The following is a 26,324-nucleotide window of genomic DNA, read 5'->3' on the forward strand; positions in this document are numbered from 1 at the left end:
GAGCAGTAGACAACAATAGCAAACGTCGTGTGTGTGTGTTCTGCGATGATAATGAATGCCCGTCGGTTGGTCGGTCTGTCCACTCCGTCCGTATAGATGATATCTGTGTGTGTGCGTGGACTCTTGGGTGTGTGTGTGCGGGTGCTGAGCGAGGGAGCTAGCGACGGGTGCTGGCTGGCGAGTGTGCGTGCACTGGTGCTGGTGTGTGTGTATGTGTGTGTGCAAAAGTGCGGGCAGGCGTTGGGATCGGGGAGGGCGTTAATCGGTCGGTGCCTGGGGTTCGGTTCGGTGCGTAGTTGATTGTTATTGTTGCTGTTGCTGTTGACGGTGTCCTGCGGGTCGTATGCCAAAATCCTGTTGTGATTGCGCTTAATCCGCGTTTATTGCACTCTTAATTTAAACGACCGTTTCGCCTCCGCTGTGTTTTTCGTTTCGTTTTATGTGTACTCTTTGTATTAATTTTATAAAATAGTGGTGCCCGACAATCAGTATGATAATAATCGGACTTATCGATAAGATATACCGTCTGACCCTCAGAAATACACCAAAATATTCGTCGCAAATTTCAAAATCTACCGTAAAAATACTGACAAATTATTCAAGTTACCTCGATTTTGATATTCCGTCGAATATTACTAGCTAGCTAGTACCCTCAGGTCTGAAAACATCATTTTATCCGATGGATGAATCAATTTTTTACTTGACTGGCTTATTTAAAATACTTTCTTTTATTGCATTTTGTCTAAAAAACGGTTTTAACGAAAAAGGTCAACCAAAAAAAACCTAAGAGAATAATCGTTCTTATTGCTCAATGTGATATTTCGTTGAATAATTCTGTCTGGCCAAGACCGTCAGCTCTGCTCACATAGTTTTATCCCATTGATGAACAACTTTTCTACAAGACTGGTTAGTTTTTAGCCCTTGCTTTTATTGTGTTTTGACTAAAATAAGGTTTCAACAAAAAAGTTAAGCAAAAAAACAGTCGCAATGTTGTCACGTCAATGTTTTTGGTATTTGAAGACTTGTTGCTTGTCAACCGGAGTAAGGCCATTTGTATACCCTATTTCGTTAACTTTCTACAAAGATACTGTTTTCCAAACTGTTTTCCAAACTGTTTTAAAACGTATTTGATAAATTCGTTTTCTCAAATTGTATTCATGCATTTGATTAGTTTTTTGTACATACATATATATATACTGATCCCGATACCAATTTTTGGTCTCTGTAAGAAGACCACTTCCTTTAAAATATCATTGAAATACCTTTTAAACAGAGACTGACTGGGATGACAAACATTTCCTTAAAGCAAAAATCGCGTCGTTTCCGTTTCAAAACCTTTTCAGCATCGAATTCCTGATCGTTTGCCATCAAAATTTCTCACCGTTTACCTATAAATCCTACTAATAGCCAGTTTACACTGGGGCTGCATCATGTAACATTGCCTCTTGCAGGAGATGCTGATGGAAAAAATTGAGTCCTTTATGAACGCAGGTGAGTCTATTCAAAATAGTCGACTTATGGCTAATAATCTTTAAAACACTATCCTTTCGATTTCGGCCAGGCTGTAAGACCTTCAACGATTTATGGGTGACTTTTGAAAGGAATCCATTCGACAATTGAAGAAATATCGGACTAGAATAAGCAAAGCTTTTGTGTACTTGCGGTACCATTTTTTGACACATAGCAAATATAAGATCCCCAGCCTGACAATCATGGTTTAGAAGGAGATTCCCGTGAATGGGAAAGTGGAGATCTTTGACAGCATAATCACAAACAAGCCAACCTCCTTGAAAACCAAGTTTTGTTTCTATCACTGAGATATTCGAATTCAAAGCAAAATGGTGTCGGATGGCGTGCTGGAATTAAGCAACCAAATATGTTCCTTATTTAATAGACCAACACATGAACATTCATTGCATATGCGCAAAGTGAGTGAATATATCCGAAATCTACCAAAATAGAATCTCATTTTCAAAATATACCAAAATATACCGCGGAAAAAAACACTGTTAATCCTTAATCTTTACCTCCAAAAAAACCACGATATCATTCAAGCTGCTTCCTTTTCATGGTTTAATAAGGCTTAAACACAAATTATTAACAGAGAAACTTAGTTTAATGGTAACATAATTCGATTTGGGAAAGCGTATTTAACAAAAACTTGCGTACGGATGCTTCTATAAACTATAATTTTAAATATATATACATACTTACCCATACATAAGAATAAAATTTAATAAATTAATGAAATTTTGTCGCTAAATACGCATTTAAATATACAGGCCCTTAAATGCCATCCAACGGTCGGACGTTGGATCCCTCCCCAAAACCTGTTCAAAATATCGATAATATTTTTTGCCAATTATGTGTATCGGCATATCGGTTCCGATAAATATATTTAATGGATAATATACCTTATATATTTTAAGAAACAACCTGGTGCCAAAAAACAATTGGGATTTGCATGTGCTTGGTTAGTGGGCCCGTCAGACGCATCCCTGTGAGCCCCCCAGCTCCCTAGCCCCGTCCCCAAGAGCAGAGCAGAAAAAAACAATATTGTATGCGCCTCCTGCAACGTCGTCAAAAAAAAGGGCAAACAATATTGTTATTTTGGGTGTTTGATTTCGATTGCAGTTGCAGTTCAGAATCAAGCACGCCCACGCCGCGAGATGAGTTGGTTCGAGAAGGCCAAGACGGTGCTCATCGAGGCCCTCGACATCCAGGATGACGACCGGGACAAGGCCGCCGAGCGAGAGGGCGCCGCTTCGGGGTCGGGCGGTAAAAGCGGAGGGTTATCGGACTCGGGCGCTTCGGGCCCTGCCGCCGCATCCGTTTCGCAGACGCCAGCCTCGGACACGCCCAAACCCACTTTCTTCGACAATCCCCACGCCAACGAGATGGTAACCATTCCACCCAGAGCCAGCGATCCGGCCGTAACCACGCCCACACCGACATCCACATCCGCTGCAACGGGCATGGGTGGTAATCCCTATGCCAAGCGACAGTCGGCCACATCGGACTCCGTCGATCTGCTGTCTTCGCCATCGCCCACTTCGCCCGAGGGCGACGCCGCCTCCGCCATGGAGAACTCGGAATCCTCGCTGGAGCTCATCACGGCGACGACGGCCAGCGAGATAGAGATGTCGCCGGACACGGAGCCCTCGCTGCCCGACAGCATCGTGATAATAGCCAGCAATGAGACTTCCGACAATGCCGAAGGAGATGGCGAAGACGACGACGACGACGAAGATGATGGCACACAGCTGGAGCGGCACCTGGAAGACCATCTAAATGGTGAGTAGTGCAGGAACAGAAGGGACCACTCATTGCCTGTGGATTCGATTCTCCTCTTAGATTCCACAAAGACCATGAAGGCCCTGGTGTTCAGCGACACTCAAGCGGCCGCTAATGTAACGGGGGGTGCCGATTCGGACTCCACGCAGAGTTTCGAGGACATCCAAATGCAGATGAGCCTCAAGGACAAGGCCGGTGGACAAGGACAAATGGGGGCCGAGGGCGGAGCCAAGGCGGAGATGGTCGACCAGAGCTATTCGTCCACCTCCTCGGACATCGAGATCATCTCCAATCCGAACGGGGACTCCAGCACCAACAGTACCACGACGCGCACGAGTCCGCAAAAGTTCAAGGAGCTGGGCAGCAGCCGGTCTGGGGCTGGGACAGGGTCTGGGCTGGCAGGACAGGTGCTTAAGACCAAGGGGCACTATCGTGAGCCCTCGGAGATATCGCTGCTGTCGGAGGACTCGCAGTCGGAGCTGGACAAGCTGGTGAATCGCATCAGTGAGCTAAATCAAGTTATCGAGGCTCGGGAACAGCGGCTGCTGCAGTCGGAGCGCCAGAATGCCGAGCTATTGGAGCGCAATCAGGAGCTGCGCGCCTCCGTGGAGGCGGCGGCGAATAGCGCCAACAGTCCCGATGCCGCGGAGGCAGTGCAGCGGCTGTCGGCGCTGGAGAAGAAATTCCAGACAAGCATCCGGGAGCGGGATGCGCTGCGCATCCAGATTAAGAGCCTCAAGGACGAGCTGCTTAACAAGATACCCAAGGACGAGCTGGCCGAGTGCAACGAGATGATCGCAGCGCTCCAGTCGGAGGGCGAGAAGCTCTCCAAGGAGATCCTCCAGCAGTCGATCATCATCAAGAAACTGCGCGCGAAGGAGAAGACCTCGGACACGCTTCTCAAGAAAAACGGCGATCAGATTTCGCTGCTGTCCAGCGAATCGGAGCGGCTGAAGAAGTCTCTGGCCGCCAAGGAGGAGATGGAGCGCTCGCAAATCGAGGCGGTGGGTCGGATGACCCACGAGAAGCGACGCGTCGACGAGGAGAACGCCGAATGCCGCAGCCGCGTCGAGGATCTGCAGTCGAAGCTGTCGGCCCTCCAGTCCAGCTTCGACGGCGTCAGGGGCGATCTGGTGAAGCGGACGCGCGTGGAGCAGGACAGCCTGAGGGCCGAGAACCAGGAGTATGTCCAACAGCTGGGCGACATGCGGGAGAAGCTGCGCCACGCCGAGCACAGCCTGGCCAAGCGGGAGCAGCAGCTACGGGAGGAGAACCGCCAGCTGCTGAGGCGCCTCGAGGCCGCCGAGCTTCGGGCGGAGAGCTCCACGCAGGAGCTGAGCGTCACCACCACCCCGCTCATCCGCCAGATCGAATCGCTGCAGAAGACCCTCAACCAGCGCACGGCCTCGTGGAACAAGGAGGAGCAGCTGCTGCTTCAGAGGGCCGAAGATGCCCAGCTTCAGCTGCGCTCGGTGCAGCAGCTCGAGTCCGTGCAGAACGAGAAGCAGGAGCTGCTGCGCACGCGCTGCGGACTCCTCGAAGCGAAGCTCTCCAGTGCCCTGGCGGAGGCGGAGAGTGCCATAATGTCCCTGCGCCAGCTGGAGCACGATGCCAGCCTCAAGGAGAGCGCACACAGCAGGTTTGTCAGCCTTTTCCAGATCTCTCCAAAAAATGTTCCTTAATCCATACTTTCGATCCATTCCGATCCACAGGCAGCTGGCCACGCTGCTGGAGGAGCTGCAGGTGCATCAGGAGAGGATTGTGGGCCTGGAAGAGCTGCAGTGTCAGCAGCAGGAGCAGCAGCACGCCGATGCCGGTGCCGAGGCCGAGCAGGAGGCTGTGAAGCGACAGCCCGTGCCCAGCCTGCTTACCGTGGAGGCCGTCAAGGCCAGCAGCGAGATGCAGCCACAGAAAGTCCCCGTTGAGCACTCGCCTCCGCTCAGTCTGGCCGATGGAAGCGGCTCCACGGAGGAGGCGATGATGGGCGGCATCATCGACTGGCAGACGGTAAGCCTGGGACATCCCCTGGGACAGCTGTGCGATGGCTCATTGGCTTCGTATCCACAGGACGACCTGGACTGTGCCTCCAACTCGGGTCGCAACCAGTCTGGAATCATCCAGGGCGTCCACCTGAGCTTCATGGCGGGCAACACCACCACGCTGGAGCACCTGCAGTCGCTGCTGAAGCAGCGCGACGGCGAACTCACGCACCTCCAGTGGGAGCTGTCGCGCTTGCAGGCCGAGCGCGAAGTCTTCGATGGAGAGATATCCCATTTGACAATTGAACTGGAAACGGTGAGTAGTCGCTAGAGTCGTCCGTCCTCCAGTTAACTGGGTAGATAACGGACGAATACTTGTCCATTCACAGATGAAGGAGAAAATGCAGTCGTACGAGACCATGGAGAAGTGCTACGAGGACCTGCAGCATCGCTACGATGCCCTGCTCCAGATGTACGGCGAGAAGGTGGAGCGCACGGAGGAGCTGGAACTGGATCTGGTTGAACTGAAGTCGGCCTACAAGCTGCAGATCGACGAGCTGCTGGCCAATCCACCTCCGAACCTGCAGAGGCCGGCGAAGCAGACATGATTGCCGGAACGAAGAAGGATCTATTGTGCCTACTCGTTGCCCGATCTGGCATGCCTGCGGCGAACCTAGAACCATTCCCCAGTCGCCACTCCCATTCCGCATCCCGATGGCTCATTTTTGTATCATACAATACTCTGGCTCTCGTCGGGGAATGGGGGACGGAAGGTGCGGCCAGAAGCTGTTGGCTCTCATTCCTTTGCTTCTAATCCCTGATCTAGATCCAGGTCCTCCCCATGTACTATATTTATGATATTTCCCCTCCCCCCTTCCCACACTGTTTACCCCGATATATCGTATACATATAGAATATTTTTTTGCGTGTGGTTGAAACCACCCACCTCCCCCCCTCTAGTTATATTATGAATTCGATCGATTGTGATAATTTAATTTATACTTAAACATAAAAGTTATCGTGTCTATGACTATGTACAAAAAGCTGTTTCCGTTCTCCGTTCTAGTCCGATAAGCAGTTGAAGGGGGAGGGTCGGGACAGGATCCCGCTTTCCGCATCCCGCAACCCTTCTCTCTCATAATAAATCGAAACACCATTGAATGCACAACAGAATTGATCTTAAAATCCATTGAGGGACACAGCGGTCAGCGTTCTCGCAGCGTTCCTTCTCCATCCAGGATACCCTTTACCGCTTGCGTCAGAGGAAAAATAGGTTTATGGTCCCCCTCCGACGTGGCCTGGAATCGGCAAGAGTTCCTCAGATCATCCGTGTTCAGGGAGAAGACCATGACGCCCCCCAGATTAAGCGACTTGATGAAGTTCGTCTTGCAGGCGATGCTGGTTTGGTTCTCGTACGATATCCACTCCTGCAGGCCGCTCAAATACGGCGAGCACGTCTCCGTGTCGTAGGAGTAGATCGGCTTCAGGTATCTGGCGGCACATTCGCACGTCTGCGAGAGCGTTGTATAGCCGTACTGGCCGCACTGTCCATAGCCCGAGGCGGGTGCCCCAATCCGATGATTGAACGGACTGACCAAACTATTTTAAAACAAAGAGAATGAGTTTTAGCAGAGCAGATCATGAGGATGATGTAGGACCTACGTGAAGGAGTGGCCATAGGTCGGCAGCCCGACGACCAGACGGTGCGGCTCCAAGCCGTTCTGCAGCCACCAGTGAACCGTGTAGTTGATGTTGAACGTGGCCATGATCGACATATCGGTGGCGTGGGCATAGAGGGGGGCGTTGAGGCCGGTGAAGGGCGTGTCCTTGCGATAGAAGTGAAAGTCGTAGGCCATCAGGTTAACATAGTCCGCGTAGAGATTGATCTCACGCGTGTCGTAGGCATAGAAGGCAATGCCCTCAGGGGCAGCTACGGCCAGTGAGAGGAGGGCGTTGGGGCGGCGCTCGCGTCGCCACTCCTGCCGAATCTCGTATAGCAGCTGGGAGAGATGCTGCCGATCCTTGTCGTAGGCACTGGGAAACTCCCAGTCGAGATCGATGCCATCCAGGGCGGGGTACAGCCGCAGCAGGGCCTTAAGGGAACGTAGAAACTGCTTGCGCATCGCATGGTTCGCCACCATGCGGGCAAACTGGGTGCCACTGTCGGCGCCGCCAATCCATAGGAGCAGCTTCACCTGTGGATGGGCCGCCCGGAAGGCCAGCGTCTCGTTCTGCAGCACCTGCCGCAGTCGTGGGCCCAGCCACAGCGTGGCATTGTCCAGGCTGGCTATTCCGATATTGATGTGCGTGCACAGGTCCCCAGGCACGTCTAGCAAGCTCAGGGCATCCGCATCCACGTCTGCATCCAAGGTTGAGTAATAGCAAACCAATCGATGGGGCGTTGCCCTAGGCTCCTCTGCTTCTTCCCAGCTCACGCCTTCCTGCTTCAGCTGCATGCACACCACCACTGCGATGGCAATAAACATAACTAACGAGAGCAGGGCGCTGAAACAGATCAAAGTTCGCGGAAATCTGTTTTGTGACGCGGTGTATCCGCTTCGCTGGTCGCTGATCCAGTTGGCAGCCATGGCCATCGGTTTCCCCGGAACTGTGTCCTCGATTCTGCTGTAGTGCGCCATATTCTCTTTGTTTTGAGTGCTGACATTAGGGTTTCTTATCAAACCAAATTTTGTTTTGTTATTCAAACGAACAAAAACAAATTCTTGACTGCAGTGATCCTTAACCCACCGAACCCACTGTTAAAAAACTTATACATAAACAGGTGAAAACCTTGAGTCAAAACGCAGAAAATAATACAGTTTTTCAATTTTCCTTGTAGTTCCATCTTCTTTCTTTCCTCACAAAAAAATTACCACAATACATCTGCGTTAATATTCTTCAGTTTCATACTTTCAAATTTCCGTTGGTCCATAATGGGCTAAGGGTCATGATTAGAAATGGATATATTCCTCGATTTTGATATTCGTTTTGGCATTACTGCCTAGCTAAGGCGTTTGGCACTGAGCATAGAATTTGGCCCGATAAATTTATCAATTTTATACAAGACTGGTTTATACTAACATCTTCCTTTTATTGGATTCTTTATAAAATATCGTTTAACCAAAAAGGGTAACAATAATTGCCACTAAATTTATTTGTCGTTATTACACGGTTAATACACAGTTGCTACATTGCAACTACATATAGATGTAACTGACATCGCATTGCCTAAATAACAGTGAATCGTTGAGCTTCCGTCTCCGGCGTGTTTGTGTAAGTGGGCTTCTGCCATTTGCGGGCCCTTTCTTTATTATTTAAAATGAGATACAATACACAAATATAAGGTTAATTATTAAGTGCATTTTATCAGTATCTCAATTGTTGCCCAGTCCGTCTGTCCACCGCACGACTGAAGTAGGTCTTGTCTATAAAGCCATCGACGCCAGCACAGAGTATCACATTGTTGCTGGAGCGGAAGAGCGGCATATTGTCGGCCAACACTTTGGCCACATCCAAGTAGACCAACAGTTGGCTATCGCTGCGGAAACCACTCAAAGTCTCACCCACATCGCTGACTGCAAAGTGCACATAGTTCCGCCGCATGCGGCCCAAGCCTTGTACTTTGATTGCCTCCCAGCACCTGTAGTAGGTTCCATGGACAGCTAGAGGAACCTGCTTGGCGTTCGAAATCCGCTCCAGACACGCTTCGCCCTGCACTGCCGCCAACGAGTGTCCCTGGTTGGCGCGTATCTCATGGAATTTGGCGTCCTCATTCCAGCGCAGGATATAGCGCTGTTTGGCATCGTCAGCTACAATTTCTTGCAGCTTTTGAAGACTAAAGACTGCGTAGCGCGGGTGCGATTGTATGTCTGAGATATTCACGAAACCATCGGCTTGGATGGCAATGCCCTCCTTGACAGCTCCATGCCGCAACAGCCACGTAAGTTTTTTGCTCAACTGTACATTGCTCTCTTGTTTGGGAGGCATTTTTTGCCAAAAAAAACGAACTTTTATTTTAATTTCGCCAGTTTGGACCGCACGTAGAATTAGTGTTATACAGCGGAGAAACATCGATGCTAATATCTATGGAATCGATGTTTTGATGTAGGTATCGGTGACAGGTGCGCCTTACAGCACTAATACAGGCTCAACGCCATTTCAAACTGAAATTTCAAATTCTGAAACAGAAGGTGGATTGGAACCTGTATATTCTGACTAGGAGGAATACAATTGATTTAATAGATTTTGCAGGGCGACATCAGTCAACTGAAAATGGTTGATTTTTTGAGAAGTTGTTCTCCTATTTTTGAGAAGAGCTTCTACTTTCTCAAGGGGAAATAAATAATAGATGAAGAGTAGATGTATAGGCATCGTATAATCGATTTTGACATCGCTTTATTTTATTTCAATTCAATTTTTAATCCATTCTCTTTGTGTTGTGTGTGTGTGTGTGTGTGTGTGCAACATGTCTTTTACAGTTTATAATTAAGTACACTTTTCGTTAAAATTAAGTACTCGTAAGTCATAAAAGGCTAGGTATATAATTTATTTGTTCCATAATAAATGTATGTTTTAAATTGTTGTTTTTTTTTTGTTGCTGTTGCTGTTGCTGTTGCTCCGCATTATAAATAACTGATATACTCGAACATTTGCATTTTGTTGTTTTTGTTGTTGTATATTTGATAGTACAATACATACGTATATTGAATTATATATATATACATATGTATGTATGTATATGCATGCAATTGATTTAAATAAACCTTAATATTTGTTGTCGTGTGTGTGTGTGTGTGTGTGTGTGGTTTAGCTTAAACAAACGCTAAATACTCGTAAGTGAAATGCTTTGGTTATTGCTGTAAGAAGTCGACTAATATAATTATATTTATATGAATTATCCGTCTATATATACTTTCGTATCGTATCGTATCGTACCGTATGTATGTATGTGTGCATATGTATTTGGGTGTATGAATGTTGGGGTGTGTGTGTGAATGAATGAGTTTTCATTAAATAAACTACATCTACCACTAAGTACTACAGACAAAAAAAAAGAACCATGCATACAAATACATATACATACGAGTACATGTACATGTGCATGTGCATGCACATGTATTTCTAATCTTAATTAATTGACTAAAATTTAGTTTCTTGCTTAGTCTAGAGTTTAAGCCACGCTGCGGTTCTCAAGGCCCCCGAATTCAATTTACAATCTCTGGCTTACACATACGTATGGTATAGTATTTATGATATATGCATGTATTATGGTTAATCTATATGGTTGTGTTTGTATTAGTATCGCCTCTGGTTTTCGCCATCAAGTCTTTTCGTTTTTGTTTCATGTCATGTAAAAATGTTCGTTGTTTCATTGCAGCTACTTATCTCCTAATCCTTTTTTTCGAATCGAATCGAATCAATCGCTATATCTAGTGGGGGTCTTATACGATCTTCTGCTTTAGTTTTTCGCTTGCTAATTTTGATTACATATTTCCTTTCATTCTTTTTTTGTAACTTGTCTACCACATCCGGTTGGACCGCTTAAACAATGGAATGCCACACAATTTGAAACAAAAATATAGTAATAATAATAATAATAATGATGGAAAAAAAAACGTACATACAAACATAAAAAAAAAAGACTTTCTTTAAGAGTATAGATTACAGATACTATCATTATTATTTGAAACTATTTAAGCTTTGGTATACGTAAGGCGGTAAATGGTTGTTGCTTGTTGCTGTTGCTTTTTGCTGTTTCTTCTTCCTCTATGGAGGTGTGGTGGTGTGGAGGTGTGGAGGAGGAGGCTTGACTGTAGAAAGTATGCTATACTTTGCCTACTGGGATGACTCCGGCCCCCTACTTGTTGTCCACTCCCAGAAGCTTGGCCGCCTCGTCGGCGGAGGAGAGCAGCTTGTTGAGTATGCCCTGGTCGCTGATGCCCAGGAGATTTCCGATCAGATCGGAGCTGGCCACCGCCGCGGCTGACGGGGTTGCCGCCTCTCCGATGTTCTCCTTGTGCTCGCCCAGGCGGCTGGCCCGCCACTCGCTCGAATTGTCCAGCAGCTTGTGCAGCATCGGCTGGCGCAGACCCATCTTTGCATTGGCGTTGGGGTTGCTGTTGTTGTTGTTGTTGTTGTTGTTCTGGCAACTGTTATTGTTGTTGGTGGGAGTGGGGGTGGTGCCGGTGGTCGGTGCCGGAGTGGGTCCTGGGGTGGATGGAGGAGTGGCGACCTGCTCATCGTCGGAGCAGTCGGAGCCAGGATTGTCGCCGTTGTGGGCTCGTCCGCTGTGCTTCTTCATGTGGCGCAGCATGCTGTGCTTGAGGGTGAACTTGCGGAGGCAGATCTCGCACTGGAACGGCCGCTCCCCGGAGTGGGTGCGCATGTGGCGGCGCAGGTCCTCGGTGGACCAGAAGCGGCGCAGGCAGAAGGCGCAGATCACCTTGCGGTTGCTGTAGTCCGGATATTTGCCAGAGGCTCCGCGTGCACCGCCGCCGCCGCTCGCCTCATCATCGGAGCCGGCCCCCGGGGTGCTCTGCTGCTGCAGGAGATGCTGGTGGTTGGACTCCCCGGCACGGGACTCCGGCTCGATGGCTCCCTTGGCCAGGAGCAGGGCAAAGTCGTGGGCATGCGACTGTTTGATGTGCTCGAGGCAGTGCAGACGCTCGGCAAAGGAGCCTTCGCACAGGTGGCACTTGTACGGCAGATCTCCGCCAGCGCCGGCATCGGCCGCCGAGGCAGCAGCGGCCACAGCTGCGGCCGCATTCATCTGAGCCGCCAGCTTCTGGATGAGCACCAGGCTCTCCTTTTCGCGCTCGCGCTCCCGCTCCAGCTCCCGTTCGCGCTCCAGCTCCTTCTCGCGCTCCCGCTCCCGCTCCAGCTCCAATTCCAGCTCCCGCTCGCGTTCGCGCTCCCTCTCCGCCTCCTGGCGGCGTCTCTGCTCCTCCAGCTCGATCTCCTCCACAGACTTGGGCACTGGTATCGGCTCGCTGACGTCCTCGGTGGGCACGTAGACGGACATGGCGGACTCGACGTTGCCGTGCTTGCGCAGTAGATGGCGGTCACAGTTGCTCTTGGTGGTGAAGAGCAGGGGGCAGTGGGAGCACTTGAAGGGCTTCTGGCCGGTGTGGGTGAGGATGTGGCGCCGCAGCGAGCTGCTCCAGGGGAACATGCGCTGGCAGTAAGGGCAGGAGACGCGATTGGGGGCCAGGCTGTAGGCGGACTTCTTCTTCGGCTCGCTGCCGGAGCTGCTGCTGGTGACGTCCTCCGTTCCGGAGTTGTTGCTCTCGCTGGCGCTGCCGGAGGCCACGAGGCCCTCCTCGTCGCTCTGCTCCATGTGGTTGGCCACGTCGCTGGGCCGGAAGTAGCTGTTGAAGCTCATCTGGCTGCTGGTGGCGTTGTCTACCAGCTTGGCCACCGGCACCAGGTCCTGCGACTCGTCCTTGAACGGGGAGCTGGCGACCTCCTTCAGGGACTTGGCCACCGACTCGGCCTGGGCGATCATCGACTTCATGGTGGGATTCGGCGGACTCGGCTCCGGCATCGCGTTGCTCGTCGGCTCCGGACTGGGCGACGGCGTGCGCGTGCTCATGGGCGTGCCAGTGGCAGTGGCGCTGGGCGTGGCCTTGCCCGCCTTGATGGCCTGCTCGAGGATGGTCTCGGCCATCTTCTTGGCCGCCTCATTGGCCGCTGCAGCACTGGTCTGGGATATGTGCTCCAGGGGTTTGGGCAGCTCCTGCTCCTCGTCCTCTGGGTCCTCGTCGTGGGCCTGCTCCAGCTCTTCCATTGGCTCTGGCTCCGGGTCCTCGTCCTCGGGCTCGTCCTCCTCCTCCTCTTCGTCCTCGTCGAACTCCTCAACATCGCCCTCGCCATCCTCATCCTCGTCAATGATCAGCTTGGGTTCGTCGTCATCGATGGCACTCGGCTGGCCGTTGTTCTGCCCATTGTGCATCCCGTTCACCAGATGCGGCAGATGGGACCCAGAACTGGCGTGGCCATGGCTACTCGACTGCGAATGGGAGTGGGAGTGCGAGTGGGACTGGGACTGCGACTGGGAGTGGGACTGCGCCTGGGGTGCGCCATAGGGAAAGTGCAGGAGGGGATTGCCACCGGCCACGCTGCTGGATCCGTGGGCCAGCGCCTGCTGCAGCAGATCCGTGTTCTTGTGCGCCTTCAGCTGCTGCGCCAGGATGGCGTACTTCACCTGCTCCGAGATGGGGGCATGGCCGTGCACATGGCCCGCTCCGGATCCGCCCTGGCTCATGGCTGCCGCTGCGGCGGCGGCTGCGGCCACGGCTGCCGCGGCATTGGAGGCTCCGCGACCGCGCATCACGTGGTGTCCGCTCCGCTGCCGCTGGGCGTAGAACTGGGGATGCTGCTGCTTCACGTGCCGCTCCATGTTCGAGCGCAGCGTGAAGCGGGCGGAGCAGTGCTCGCAGGCGAAGGGCCGCTCGGTGCGGTAGCGGCGCTGCTTTTGCTTGGGCATCAGCACTCCGTTCTTGATGACCATCTTGACGGGGCCGCCAGGCGGCACGGGCACGCCCACTGGCATCGGCAGGGGCAGGGCGCCCATCCGCGTAGGCGGACTCAGCTGCGGCGGCTTCTCGGGATTGCCTTGTGGTGGCGGCGGGGCCATGAATCCAAAGAAGGGAAAGCCCGGCGTCTGCGACTGGAACATCAGGTTGCGGAACAGCTGCTGCATGTACTGGGAAGCGGCATCGCCAGCTCCCGCCGCTCCGGCTGCTCCTCCAAAGAGCTGCTGTTGTGCCAGCAGCAGCTGTTGTTGCTGCTGTTGCTGTTGTTGCTGCTGCTGCTGCTGCTGCTGCTGCTGCTGCTCCAGGACGGCTGCCAGCTCTGGCACCGTTGACGGGCCCGACGGAGGATGGGCGGTGGAGGATCCTCCTGTTGTTGGCTTCTTGCTGAGATCCAGCACATCCATGCTAAAGTCGAGGGCAGGGCCTGTGGCAGGCTGCTTTTTGTCCACCAGCTGGTCGAGGCTCTTCACCTGGATCTTGGATGGTGGCCCGGCAACAGCAGCAGCGGCCGCCGTGGGGGTGTGCGATGGAGGCGACGGCTCTTCCAAGAGCATGTGCTTCAGCTGAGAGCCCTCGGCGATCGGAGCACTAGCTGGGGGTGGCGGCGGCGGGGGTGGCGGCGAGACCGAGCGAAAGCTCAGATCGGCCAGATCATCGCCGAGCCCCAGGCGCGACTTGCTGTCCTCGCAGCTGGCATCCTCCGCCGGATGGTAGACGATGGCCCGCTTCACGTCCTCGCGACTGGTCTTGCCGTGACGGTTGCGCAGGTGCCGCTCGCAGTTGGCCTTCGTGGTGAAGGCGTAGTTGCAGACGGCGCACTCGTACGGCCGGTCCCCGTTGTGGGTGCGCATGTGACGCACGAGGGCGGCCTTGTCGCAGACGGCATACGGACACATGTTGCAGCGGAACGGGCCGGAGGGGCCGACGGAGCCGAGATGCACCCGGTTGTGGCCCTTGAGGGCGCGCAGATTGGGGAACACTGCCGCGCAGAGCTTGCAGGGGAACTCGCCGCGCAGCTTCATGCGTCGGAACTCCGAGGTGAAGACGTCCTGGGCCTCCTCCTCCTGGTCGCGGCCGTCGAGGCTGTACTGGCTGGAGCAGGGCGTGTTCACCGACTGCTCGAAGTTGCGCAGGAAGCTGGAGGTGCAGCTGGAGCTGGTCATGTTCAGGATGCTCTGGATGTCCGCCAGGTCCTTGCTGTCCGCCGGCTCGTGCTTGATGGGGGACGGTGGAGAGGAGGTGGATGTCCCGGCGGCTGCGGCAGCGGCTTCGGCTGCCTTGCCCTTGAGATACAGCTGCTGGAAGAAGTCCTCGTGCTGTTCCGCCTCCCTCTCGGTCCTCGCCTCGTCGTCGGAATCCTCTTCATCCTCGTCCTCGCCGTGGTGCAGCGGTGAGCTGCTGGCCCCCAGGAGCGGCGGCAGATTCACGCCCACCAGGCCGCGGCAGCAGTGCGCCTGCAGCTGGCGGTGGCTGGCGAAGATCACGTCGCAGTCACGGCACTTGGCGGGTATGTCCGAGTGTCGGGCGTCCAGGTGGGCGCACAGCCCTGGCAGCGAGTCAAAGTCGGAGGCGCCACAGGCAGGGCAGCTCAGCAGGGGCATGGCCGGCGAGGGGGAGCGGGAACGCGAGGCTGCCCGCGAGGATCCATTGACTCCGGCCAGCAGGGTGGCCACATCCGGGGTGCTCGTAATCGAGAGGGGCATGGCCACATCTTCGTCAGTGTCCGCATCGGGGTGCTCCTCCTGGTCCTGGTCCTGCTCCTCCCGATCACGATCCTCCTCCTCCTCCGCCTGGGAGCCCTCGTCGATGATGTTGTTGTTGTTGATGGTGGTCTTGGGGCGACGCTGCTTGATCCGCTCCTGGATCTGCTGCTGCATCTCCTTGTGGTTGTTGTTCGCTTTGTGGGGATTGTTGTTGTTGTTGTTGTGGTTGTTGTTGCTGTGTGCGTGGGCGTGGGCGTGGGCGCGGGCGTGACTACTCCCATGGCTGTGGGTGTGGCTGTGGGCACTGGATACATCCGTGGAGCAGCTGGCATCGCTCTCATAGCTCTCCGCACGTCCCGGATGCCCTGCACCTCCCTGCTGCTGCTGCTGCGACAGCGACTGTTGCTGCTGTTGCTGCTGCTGTGACAGGCGTCGCTGCTGCTGCGACTGCGACAGAGAGCCGCTGCCGGCGCTCTGCGAAGCCGACTGCTGCGCCGCCGACGTCGTCGTCGTCGACTGGTGCTGCTTGTGGGTGCGCATGTGGCGGTGCATGTTGCCGTTGGTGGTGAAGGTCAGGTGGCAGTAGCGGCAGTTAAACGGACGCTCGCCTGTGTGCACCAGAACGTGTCTGTCCAGCGACGAGGCCGAGGATAGCACCTGCAACGGAAGACCGAGTGGGGGGAAGGGAAAGGGTGAGAATTGGCCAAGGAAATGTCGATAGAGAGACTATATATACATATAAAGAAATCGAAAGGTACGCTCATGGCTCCGAGCATTTCCCACATTCAAAAGATCCGTAGATCATTTAAGGATACGGATAATCCAAAGTGGATTCTATAAATATTATCAAATATTTTCATATTTATGTGAAAATTTAAGTGCATCTCAGCGCTCTTTTCTCCGGGTGTAATCTTTTCACGGCTCAAGCTGTCGAGCGACCACTATGTGGTGGGCAATGGGAATGAGGGATTCAATTGTGGACTCACCTTGGAGCAGATGCGGCAGGTGTAGTTCTCGGTGTCGCCGTTGGCGTAGTTGTGGCACCTGATGTGGTTGGTGAACTCGTGGGGCGTGGCCGAGACCACCTCGCAGATGGGGCAGAGGTACTTCATGTGCTCGTCGCCAGCCCCGATTCCGGACTCGCCGCTGGACAGGCACAGGCCCTCCGGCGAGGAGGCGCCAGAGCTGCCACTTCCGCTGCCACTGCTGTTGCTGCTGCTGGTGCTGGAGGCATTCGACACCTGCTGCGCTGCAGCAGAGACGGCGGCCGATGCGGCATGGCTGTTGTTGTAGCTACTGGCGTCGACGAACCCGGACTCGGAGAGGTCGCCGTTGGCACCGCTGCGGTTCAGCCGGAACTTCTTGCGAAGCGAACTGGCGTCGCCGGCACTGTAGTCCATCACGATGCTGGCGATGGCCGCCGCCGCGGAGGCAGGGCCGTTGCGTCGCTGCTTGTGGCGCGGCCGCTGCACTGCCATCGTCTCCTCAAGCGGACGCGGTTCCTCCTCCTCCTCCTCGTCGTCGCTGAGCAGATCCTGCTTCTGCTGCTGTTGCTGTTGCTGTTGGTGCTGTCGCAGCTTGCGCTTGCGCGACGCCGACACGACCGCCGACGCTGTGGCCGTGTCGTGCGGCGTCGATGTGGGCTGCGGGCCGCTGCTGCTGCTCAGCTTCTTTGGTGTGCGGCCGAGGTCGAGGTGCTCCAGCGAGGACTCCGATGTGGTGGACTCGCGTCGCTGGCGCTCCATCGCTGCCTGCGTGACGGCGCCGGTGTGGCTGGGGGGGCTGTGTGGCTGGGGGGGCTGCTGCTGCTGCTGTTGCTGTGCTGCCAGCATTTTGCTGCTTTATACTCTGCTGAGATCGAAGTAGATGTCGATTTGGGTTTCGACTTAAGTGGTTCTGAAAGGAGAGAAAAAGGCGAAGAAGGGGTTAGACAAATGTCAGATTTGACAAAGAAAGAAAGCACTGGAAGGGGACTGCCAGTCTCAAAAAAAGGCATTGCCAGGTTTCTCCAGAGCACTGACATTTAATAGGCATTGCCAGCTTGCAAGAAGCACATGCTCAACGAATGATTAGGCAAATTAAAGGCATTGCCAGCCCAAAAAGTTACTTCCTTACGGGAAAACTAACCTAAGAAAGTGCTGCACACTGCTGTGCAAAAGTAAGCGCATCATTGGCGAATGAGTGAATGAGCACACATTCAACTGGCCAACTGGCAACATTCCATTCTTAGGAAAACAGTTGCAAAACAGACTCCATCCAGACCCATCTCCATTTCTCCGCGAATCGCAACAACAGCTGATCGATCGATGTATCAGCATTTGTGCATACCATTAAGACGAGCACTTGTGCAATGGATACTCGAAATCAAATTTCTGGGTAGACTTTAATCAGCTGCCAGTGCATTTGTGGAAGGGACTGGTGAAACGGTAAACCTACTCGTTTGGGGCCCTGGGCATGCCCCATGACAGGCAAAAAAGAGATAGATAGAGACAGAGAGACAGAGAGAGAGAGAGAGAGTAAGAGACATCTGGCAATGCTGTCAAGGTGAATCGATTGCTTATCTAGCTTTTGGCGCTGTTGTACTGCATTTTTGCATAAACGATTGTGGGGAAAATGTGGGGGCAGGCTCATTAGAATTTTTCCCCGCTATCAATGCTAATGTTGCCACACTTATTGAGAGCGCTCTCTTGGAGGAGGGAAAGGGTTTTCCTTCTTGTGGAAATCCTTACTTGACCGAAACCAATATCAACATTTTCTAGCGATACCGAGAGCCACAGCCAGAGCCAAATGGCCCGCAAGTGTTTGCTGTCCATTGGCTTTCGGTTTGGCCTTTCATTTTGGTTGGCTGATTTCAATTTCGCCCGTGAGTCATCGTCCCCCCACATGAAAAGTCATTGAGATAAAGATAAGGCCCCTCTGCCCTGGGCCCTCTGCTTCTGTCTCTCCCGCTCTCTCTCTCTCTCTCTCTCTCTCTAATCGCTCTGTCTGTCCTTGAGGTGGGAGCCAGTAATAAAGCCGTTTTTACATTTATCAATCAAATGTTTCGCGTTCTCTTTAAGCCAAAAATAATCGCGCTAATCATACTAACGCAGCGTACCCAACTGAATTTCCCACTTCCACTGAGTTGTCGCGTATAACACCTCCCATTACACAGATCGTCAATCTAAATTAACCATTAACCCTATCCTATCCTGGAGGGGACTCCGCTCCGACTCCTGGTTCATCCCTCACTGTGTCAGAGAGTCAAAGTTCAAGGGGTCAGATCGTCCGTAATTGAAGGCACAGCTTGACCCAAATAAATTGACCCGAAATGGGAGTGGAAATGGCAAAAATTAGGGAAGATCTGAACTCTGGTTTTAGGGGGATTTTCGACCGGTATCTACACGGTTTCTATGCGCAACAGAATGGAAGTGGAGATGTATGTAAAAAGCTACTGATTTTGTGTTTTTTTATATCACATATTAATCAAACATTTGATGACAGATTGCCCATTTTATGCGAACTTTTTAAGCAAAATACATATATGGGAATCTGCAATTTCTTTTGGCTACTTTGAACCTCCAAAGATTTCCAACATCTGATATCTTTAATCGAGAAATTTAAGGAAGAGTTTGCTATTGATTTTCCGAGAGCTCCCAAGTGGAAACTTGAGAACATTTAATAAACAAATGGAACAGAACTAGAAGCTTTTTTTCTCAATTCAGGTAAACTTTGAATCCAATAGAATGAAATGAGAAACTCAATGGAATATGCAATTGGAGAAGATCAGAGCAATCAGAGGCCACAGGGGACTCAGGGAACATTCAGAGTCAGATTTAATCAAAGCTCTAGACTCCGCTCCCTACTCGCACTCTCCGTCCTCAAAAGAGTGATTTCAGTGCACAATTCTCAAGTTTATCCTTCGACATAATCCACATTGTCGATAATCCCAGGGCTTTCCCCTCGCTATATCCAAACATTAATTTCCACAAGAAAAAAAAAAATAATATTTTGGAAATATGTTTTGCTTCACATAAAAAAATAAGGTTTACCTTCGCTGATTATTTTCGTAGTTGCGGCGGCATTTCCCGCTCTGGGCCTAGACGGGAACGAGAACGGGGACACGCCACTCTTTCAGATCTTGTACACTAATCTCTAGATCTCTAGACTTCGAATTCGATTTCGATTTAGTTTAGTTTTGGTTTGTCTGCACTTTTTATTACTTTGGGTGTCACTGTGTGGTCTCGATCCGTTGATGGATCTAATCACAGTTCTTTGGTAGATGGGCAAAAAAATCACTGTTTTTTGATGGGTATTCCAAAGGGTTTTTGTTGAACGCAAAAAAAATTTGTTGCACCAAAAGTGTTTCTTGTATTTTTGTTGCAGTTTCCTCTGGCACTTGTGTTATTTTGTTGTATCTTTTAGCTGCTTCCGCTTCTGCTTCTACTTCAGTATCAGTATCAGTATCTGTAGCTGTATCTTTTTTGGTATTATTTTTTAGAGGCGCTGCAGATGCTTTCGCGTTGACGCGCACACGAGTTCTGAGCGCAGCCGCAGCGCAACCGTTCGGCAGAGGCAGATGAAGCTCGACTGTATAGATGGTGTATCTACGGAGTTGTATTTATAAAAGCGCACGAGCAGCGTGAGAGCAGAGCAGAGCAGAGCAGAGGAACGTCCAGGAGCAGCAGCAGCAGCGCAGAGCAGAGCAGAGCAGAGCAGAGCAGCGTCAAAGCAGAGCAGCAGCACAAGCACAAGCACCAGAAGAGAGAGCCAGCCAGCCAGCCAGCCAGCCAGCCGTCGCGTTCGTTCGGCAGTCAGTTGGCGAGAGCGGACACAATGGCTGCCTTCTTTGCTTCGTCTTTTTCCTCTCTTTCTGCTGTTTATGCGTGTGCGTGCGGCTGCTGTTGCTGCTGCCTCTGCTGCTTCTGCTGCTGCTGGTGGTGGTGGTGGTGGTGGCTGCTCTTTTGTGCCTTGGTATTGGTTAGATAAAAGTGCAGAGACTGCGCTGCTGCCGCTGCCGCTGCTGCTCTGCTTGCCGCTTCCTTCGACGTGCAAGATTTAGAGAGCAGCAAGCAACGCAGCTCAGCAGCAGAACAGCAGCAGCAGAATCAATTCTTTGTCGGATTTTCTTTCGTTTTGTTTTTATTTTTAGTTTTATTTGGCTGCAAATAGGATTACGCACACACACACACACACACACACGCACTGTGTGTTAGAGCAGGAGAGCAGCACACCTCTCATGCTCCCCCCGCTACAGAGGCATCTGGTAGCTGATGGAGGGGGGCAGTACAAAGATACATTTATGTATCTTTTTTCGACTGCATCCAGTAGGAGTAAGGGACAGTACATGGCACACACACACACACACGCGCACTCAGATACATTTTTACGAGTATCTTTTGTTGTTGTTTGGATGCATTTTAGATTTTGGGTAAAATCTCGTTGCCATTGGCTACATTTAGCATGTTTGTTGCTTTCTCACTCTCCGGCTGGCTCTCCCCCTCTCTCACTCTTAATGGAACAGAGACCTATAGATACGATTCCGATGGATTGATCTTTGGCCTCCTCCGATGGTCACTTATGCACTTCCTGGTGCCAGTTCCTCAACCTTAACCTCAAGCTTCTTCAGAACGGAAGTCCCTTCTCTGGGTGCGTCATCATTATCATCATCATCTTGAACATCATCGGTGTCGTCGTCGTCGTCGTCGTCGTCGTCGTCGTTACAGTTGACCGCCTCAAAGGTGCGCGCGGAGAGGTCAGTGTCAGCTGCTCCGAAAAATGTAAAATGTAAATTGGATTACGAGTATAAAAGAAGCAGCAACGACAGCAACCCTTTGTGTCCCCTCCCCCCCCACCGCCATCACTAACCACTGTCTTTGCCTCTTCCACCATCTCTCCGTTCTTTTTTTGCTGCCACAGCATCGCTGGCACAAGCAATCGATAGCTCTTCCTTCGATCACAGCGCTGTGGCACAATCGGTATCGCCCGATAACGATCGATGCGTCAGCGGCGATCAAAAGCAAAACAAAAACAATTGTCACAATACCACAGAAAGAGTGGAGCAAAAAAAAGCGAAAACGAAAATGAAAAGAAAATAAGAAAAGCACAACAACAGCAGTATCGAAAATATTGTGCAAAAAATGCAGCAAGAGTTCAATACACTCGCACACACACAGCCGTAGCCACACGCGCCCCCACGCACACACCCGCATGGGCCCCTGCATGTATACGGACGAGTACACTCTCCCACACAGACACGTGCAACGTGCCGTTTGTATACAATTTAATAATATTTACGTTTTATTTATAATGAACTTGAAATACTCATGGCACAGTGGGGCCACCGCCGTTTTCCAAGCGAATTGAAAGGGTCTTCACAGGCTTACCCCCGCTTTCCACGCATCAATTTGGACCAACATTTGAGGGCCTCTAGACTTCGATCGCTTCTTTCTTCTATTTTGTATTATTAATTTTATTTTCATTAACAAAAATACCTCTGATCATTTCTATTTGATACAGTAAACCGATCTTAGGGGCTCCTTTTTCGGTTTGAAAAGATAGGGCAATGGCGAATGGTCAAGGCTTGATCTATCCATCTATCTATCTGTCAATGATCAACATTAGATACACCGGTGATCAACTGTGGGCTCGTTGGCCAAAACTTACCAATGAGGCTGGTGCCACTGTGCCTGGGCTTTGCCTGAGCATTGGCGTGGGTGGCATTGGTGGGGGTGGCATCGGCGGCGGTGGTAGGCGACAGCGACAGCTACAGCGGTGGCAACGGCGCTAAATGGTAACTGTAAACGTGTTGGCAATGCGTGTTAAATAAACATTAAAGCCAACAGCAGCAACAAAAGCAACACAGGCAACAGCACCAAAAGGCAAGAGCAACAATTGCATTTTTGCCATATGCAAACAGCTGGGAAACCGTTTCAATTTCTGTCGCCGTTGCCGTTGTTGTTGTTGTTGTTGTTGTTGTTGTTGTTGTTGCCGCCTTCCTCGTCTTCGCCAATTTTCCTCGCCCTCAGACATTTTTCTCTCCCTTGCTAATTTTCCTCCCCCTCTCTATCCCTCTACCTCTCTAAGTCACTGTTTCTGTTTCAATTTCAATTTCCCTTTTCAATGGCGGCCGTTCAATGGAGACCGAAAGTGTTAAAGAGCTCCATAGAGAGGCAGTGTGACGGAGAGGCGATTGGGGGGGAGTGGGGTGTGGGGTGTGGGTGGGGCAGACGCAAAATTAACATTTAATTGCCCAACATTTAGTTAACATTTCATTTAGCATAAAACAAATGGCTAAGACAAAAGCTCCCACGCTTTGCTTTTGCTTTTCTGCTTTTTGCTCTTCAACTTTGACTGCTCCGCTCTCTCTCTCTCTCTCTCTTTGTATCTCTATCTGACTTTGTCTATGGCTCTCGTCGCATGGCGATGACGCTTTTTTTTCGCGTTTTTGTTGCTGTGCTGCAAGCAATGCCTGAAATTCACTTTCGTTTCTATACCCTTTCAGAGCGAAGGCACCACGATTCCCACTGGAAGTCTGCAAGCCACAGAATCCATAGGGTATTCATGATCCCCGTGTGGCATAGTAAAGTACTTAATTTTCAAATATATTTATTAACGAATAGCCTACAGATTTGTACAATCAAATGTTGGATATTCCGACGCCTTTCGCCTTTTTTACTGTGTCATATCGGATACTACCTTCCTTGCAACCTCCGTTTCTTCGTTGCACGATGATTCTGCAAGGGTATCAAATGCTTCGGATTCCTTCGCGCGTTTTCATGATGTTTTCAATTAAAGTGAAACAAAAAACAAAAAACGAAAAGAGTTAAACAATAATTGTTTTAATTCGCACTCCTTTCGGCTTTCGGCCGGCTGTCGGTGCTTTGGTTAATGTATTTAATAGGTGTTATTGTTAATGTGATTTGCTATGTGGATGTGTATGTGTGTGTGTGTGCGTGTGGCGACATGTCAAGGTGAGTGGGCACGCACCACCTCCCGACGCACAGACCAACAGCGTTGCCAGCTGATATTTGTTATTGAAAAGGCGCGCGCCTCGAATTTTTGTTATTTTTTTTACGATTTTGTATTCTATCACCCCCACACCCGAACGGACAAGAGAGAAATAACTATGACCAGGCAAACGGTACCGCCTAATAATAACAATAAAAACAACAAAAAGAAGAATACCGTTAGGGGTATACCCCTTGGGCGTTGGGCATACCCTGGAAACGGAAGTGAAGCCACCCTCTTAACCCAATTTTACAAATATGGATACAATATATGGACAATGTTTTCTAAATATCAAGAGTCTCCCTAAAAAGTTCATACATGTGAAATCGAATCAATCTTCTATTTAAAACTACTTGAAAAGCTTGAAATACCTTCTCTATATAGTATATAGGAATGATATAACGATCAGGGAATGATCAGGGTCTGAAAGGCCTTATTTAGATCACTTCTTCCATAGATCATCGTCTTGGAGCTTCAGCCAATGCTGATTACCGATTACTTTCTGTCAACAATCAAAACGATCATAGCCCGGGGACGGCGGTTCCGAAAGGGGTATCACCAAACAAATGCCGCCGTTAGCTGGTAGAATGCTTCACTTTACAGTTTGTTATTTTGGTGAAATTCCCCGACCGGAATCGCGGGGGAGGTGGTGTAATGTATTGCCGCGGAAAAACATAATACCCACCAGCAAATTGAGCCGCAGACGGGCCTCCCCACCTGAGAATGCCTAGGAATGGATGCAGATGAAAAATATCTGGCTTCGGATATCCCATTTTCCGCTTAAAGTATGGCAAAATAGTACCCTTGAAGCTCGATGCTCGCTCGATACACTTCTTGGTAATCACGGAGCTGGGGAGTTGGTGGAGCTGGGGGGAATTCCATGGAAAATGAACAGCATTACCTCATTTCCTACTAGCTAACGCCCTGATTCATTCATGATGACGACCGACTCCTGGCAGAACAGGTCTCGTACAGGAGCTAAGCTCATTAGAAACCAATTGACTCTGCAGGATCATCGACACCCAGACCAGAGTCTGGCCATCATTTGCCCATTTTCCATTGTAGGAGTGTGTGTGTGTTTATCTATAGTCACTGACTGCACTCCGATCTTTCATCAGCGATTAGCGCACGCGCCGGATCCCGGGCCTCGGACCCCGGAGCAGGTACAAGAACTAACTAACATCATCATCATCATCATCGTGAACCTCGTCAAGGGTTTTATGATACTCGTACTCGCACTGAACGACACGACGCGTCGCCCGTCGGGACTTATGACGGCGGCAATCGATGGAATGGAATGGTATGGAATGGATTGATGCAACGCCGGGGCTATATCACTAAATCATACCGTACAAGAATTGATTACCCCGTGATGAATAACTCACTTCTAGTCCCCCAACGATTTCTAAGTAAACTGCGATGGTGGCGGTGGTGGGGGCTCGATAAGGTGGTAAGGTGACGCCCGTCAAGCGACCATATCTGCGGTTGTTTTGAGGGTTTTCCAGCGTGTGAAAGACCTCGTGTAGCATGCTACTCCGACCCTGTACCCAATCCAATCTGCCCAATCACAAATCCGCTCTAAATGTACGCCTCTCGATCGAATGTACGAATATACGCGATTCTATCGATTCGGGTTGTGCGACATCATCATGGTCAGTGGGTTTCGGGGGCTGCGCGCCACAATTTGTTGTGTCGTATCTGGGCATGAATCAGACGAAAGTACAACAAGTACCACGACCATCGTTGGGAGCCACCTAACAGTGCCTCTTCTGCGGCGTCATCGTCATCAGTAACATTCATTGAATATCGACCGTACCGTACCGAACAGAACCGAACCGAACCCAGCCCATCCATCCATCCATCCATCCAGCCGTCCATCCACCCAGCGCTCGTAAACGATAAGCAGCTGGAACTGGAACTGGGAGTCTACAACCCCACAAACACACGCGTAACACACAACACACTACAGTCGTAGAAGAGTGAGTATAAACCCCCATATAGTCGTAGAGAGGGGCGAGATAGGAGCCATGGAGGTGGCGGTGGAAGTGGAGTGCTTGGAGGGGCTGCTTCGCTCGAAATCATTGTCGAACACACTCACTACCAAGTTCTGCTAACTCGATTGTGGTTTCACATTATCTCGGATCTCTGGAATTTCGTGAAAAGTATCGGCTGTGTTGTGACTATAGTCTGCAGTCTGTAGAGTGTGGCTGTGGGTGTGGGGTGTGCGCTGAGAGGGGTGCCGTGCCGTAGGGCTGGGGGGATGCCCGAAAAAGTGCTTTGTAAGATCTGTCAGCACTTAGTCAGCGGGCAAGCAAAGGTGTGCGCCACGGGAAAGATAACCCGGGCGAGGCGAGGGTGTTTTTCTTGTTTTGCCAGGGAAGGGCATTCGGCAGGGGTGCTGGTGCCGGTGCTGGTTCTGCCATCATGATCGATGGAGATCAACACTCCATTCAGGTTATGCCACTCCATTCAGGAAACACCCACCAGCGCAATGCAGATCCTTGGGAGTACTCCTTGAAGATTTATTGCAATTTCATGGATTCCTTAGCCGATGGTAGAGATCGTAAAAACTGTGCATAAAAGGTGATCATGTAACACAAAGATCATCAATTTCTTAAAAGATTTAACTTAAATGATCTTTTATCGATAATCGAAGATATCTTTATCTCTCAGAGAATTAAAACTCTTGGATGAAAGCTTTAACCAAGATTAAAGATCATTTCACATTAAATGTTTTATCAGAGCTCTAGAGTTCCTGGGAAATATCCATAATAATCAAAGTTCTTGGAAATTTATCTCTACCATCCTGAGCCACTATCTCTGTG

At 50.9% G+C, this 26,324-nt stretch overlaps 4 protein-coding genes across 5 annotated transcripts; 1 reads left to right on the top strand and 3 right to left on the bottom strand.

Moving 5' to 3' along the window:
• Positions 1–2,382: 2,382 nt before the first annotated feature.
• On the top strand, positions 2,383–6,430 carry LOC108154030 (TATA element modulatory factor). Of its 2 annotated transcripts, none has more exons than XM_017284126.2 (5): positions 2,383–2,558; positions 2,635–3,294; positions 3,355–4,933; positions 5,007–5,589; positions 5,663–6,430. In XM_017284126.2, the coding sequence occupies exons 2-5, from the start codon at positions 2,670–2,672 to the stop codon at positions 5,879–5,881; spliced, it is 3,006 nt and encodes a 1,001-aa protein (XP_017139615.1). In that variant the 5' UTR covers positions 2,383–2,558; positions 2,635–2,669; the 3' UTR covers positions 5,882–6,430. The 2 variants fall into 2 exon arrangements, with proteins under 2 accessions (XP_017139615.1, XP_017139622.1); XM_017284133.2 differs by having other exon boundaries at positions 2,384–3,294; positions 5,007–5,301; positions 5,362–5,589.
• LOC108154048 (chitinase-3-like protein 1) lies at positions 6,246–8,028 on the bottom strand. Its single transcript, XM_017284143.2, has 2 exons — positions 6,936–8,028; positions 6,246–6,872 (listed from the first exon to the last, which is right to left on the bottom strand). Exons 1-2 carry the CDS (start codon positions 7,910–7,912, stop codon positions 6,479–6,481), a joined length of 1,371 nt encoding a protein of 456 aa, XP_017139632.1. The 5' UTR covers positions 7,913–8,028; the 3' UTR covers positions 6,246–6,478.
• Positions 8,029–8,374: 346 nt separating this feature from the next.
• LOC108154073 (tRNA 2'-phosphotransferase 1) lies at positions 8,375–9,347 on the bottom strand. The gene has a single exon (XM_017284174.2). The coding sequence runs from the start codon at positions 9,342–9,344 to the stop codon at positions 8,640–8,642; it is 705 nt and encodes a 234-aa protein (XP_017139663.2). The 5' UTR covers positions 9,345–9,347; the 3' UTR covers positions 8,375–8,639.
• Positions 9,348–9,635: 288 nt separating this feature from the next.
• On the bottom strand, positions 9,636–20,089 carry LOC108164596 (zinc finger protein 236). Its single transcript, XM_017300425.2, has 3 exons — positions 19,542–20,089; positions 16,497–17,406; positions 9,636–16,167 (listed from the first exon to the last, which is right to left on the bottom strand). Exons 2-3 carry the CDS (start codon positions 17,340–17,342, stop codon positions 11,131–11,133), a joined length of 5,883 nt encoding a protein of 1,960 aa, XP_017155914.1. The 5' UTR covers positions 17,343–17,406; positions 19,542–20,089; the 3' UTR covers positions 9,636–11,130.
• Positions 20,090–26,324: the final 6,235 nt, after the last annotated feature.

Source organism: Drosophila miranda, chromosome XL (assembly GCF_003369915.1).
Source record: "Drosophila miranda strain MSH22 chromosome XL, D.miranda_PacBio2.1, whole genome shotgun sequence".
Lineage (NCBI taxonomy): Eukaryota > Metazoa > Arthropoda > Insecta > Diptera > Drosophilidae > Drosophila > Drosophila miranda.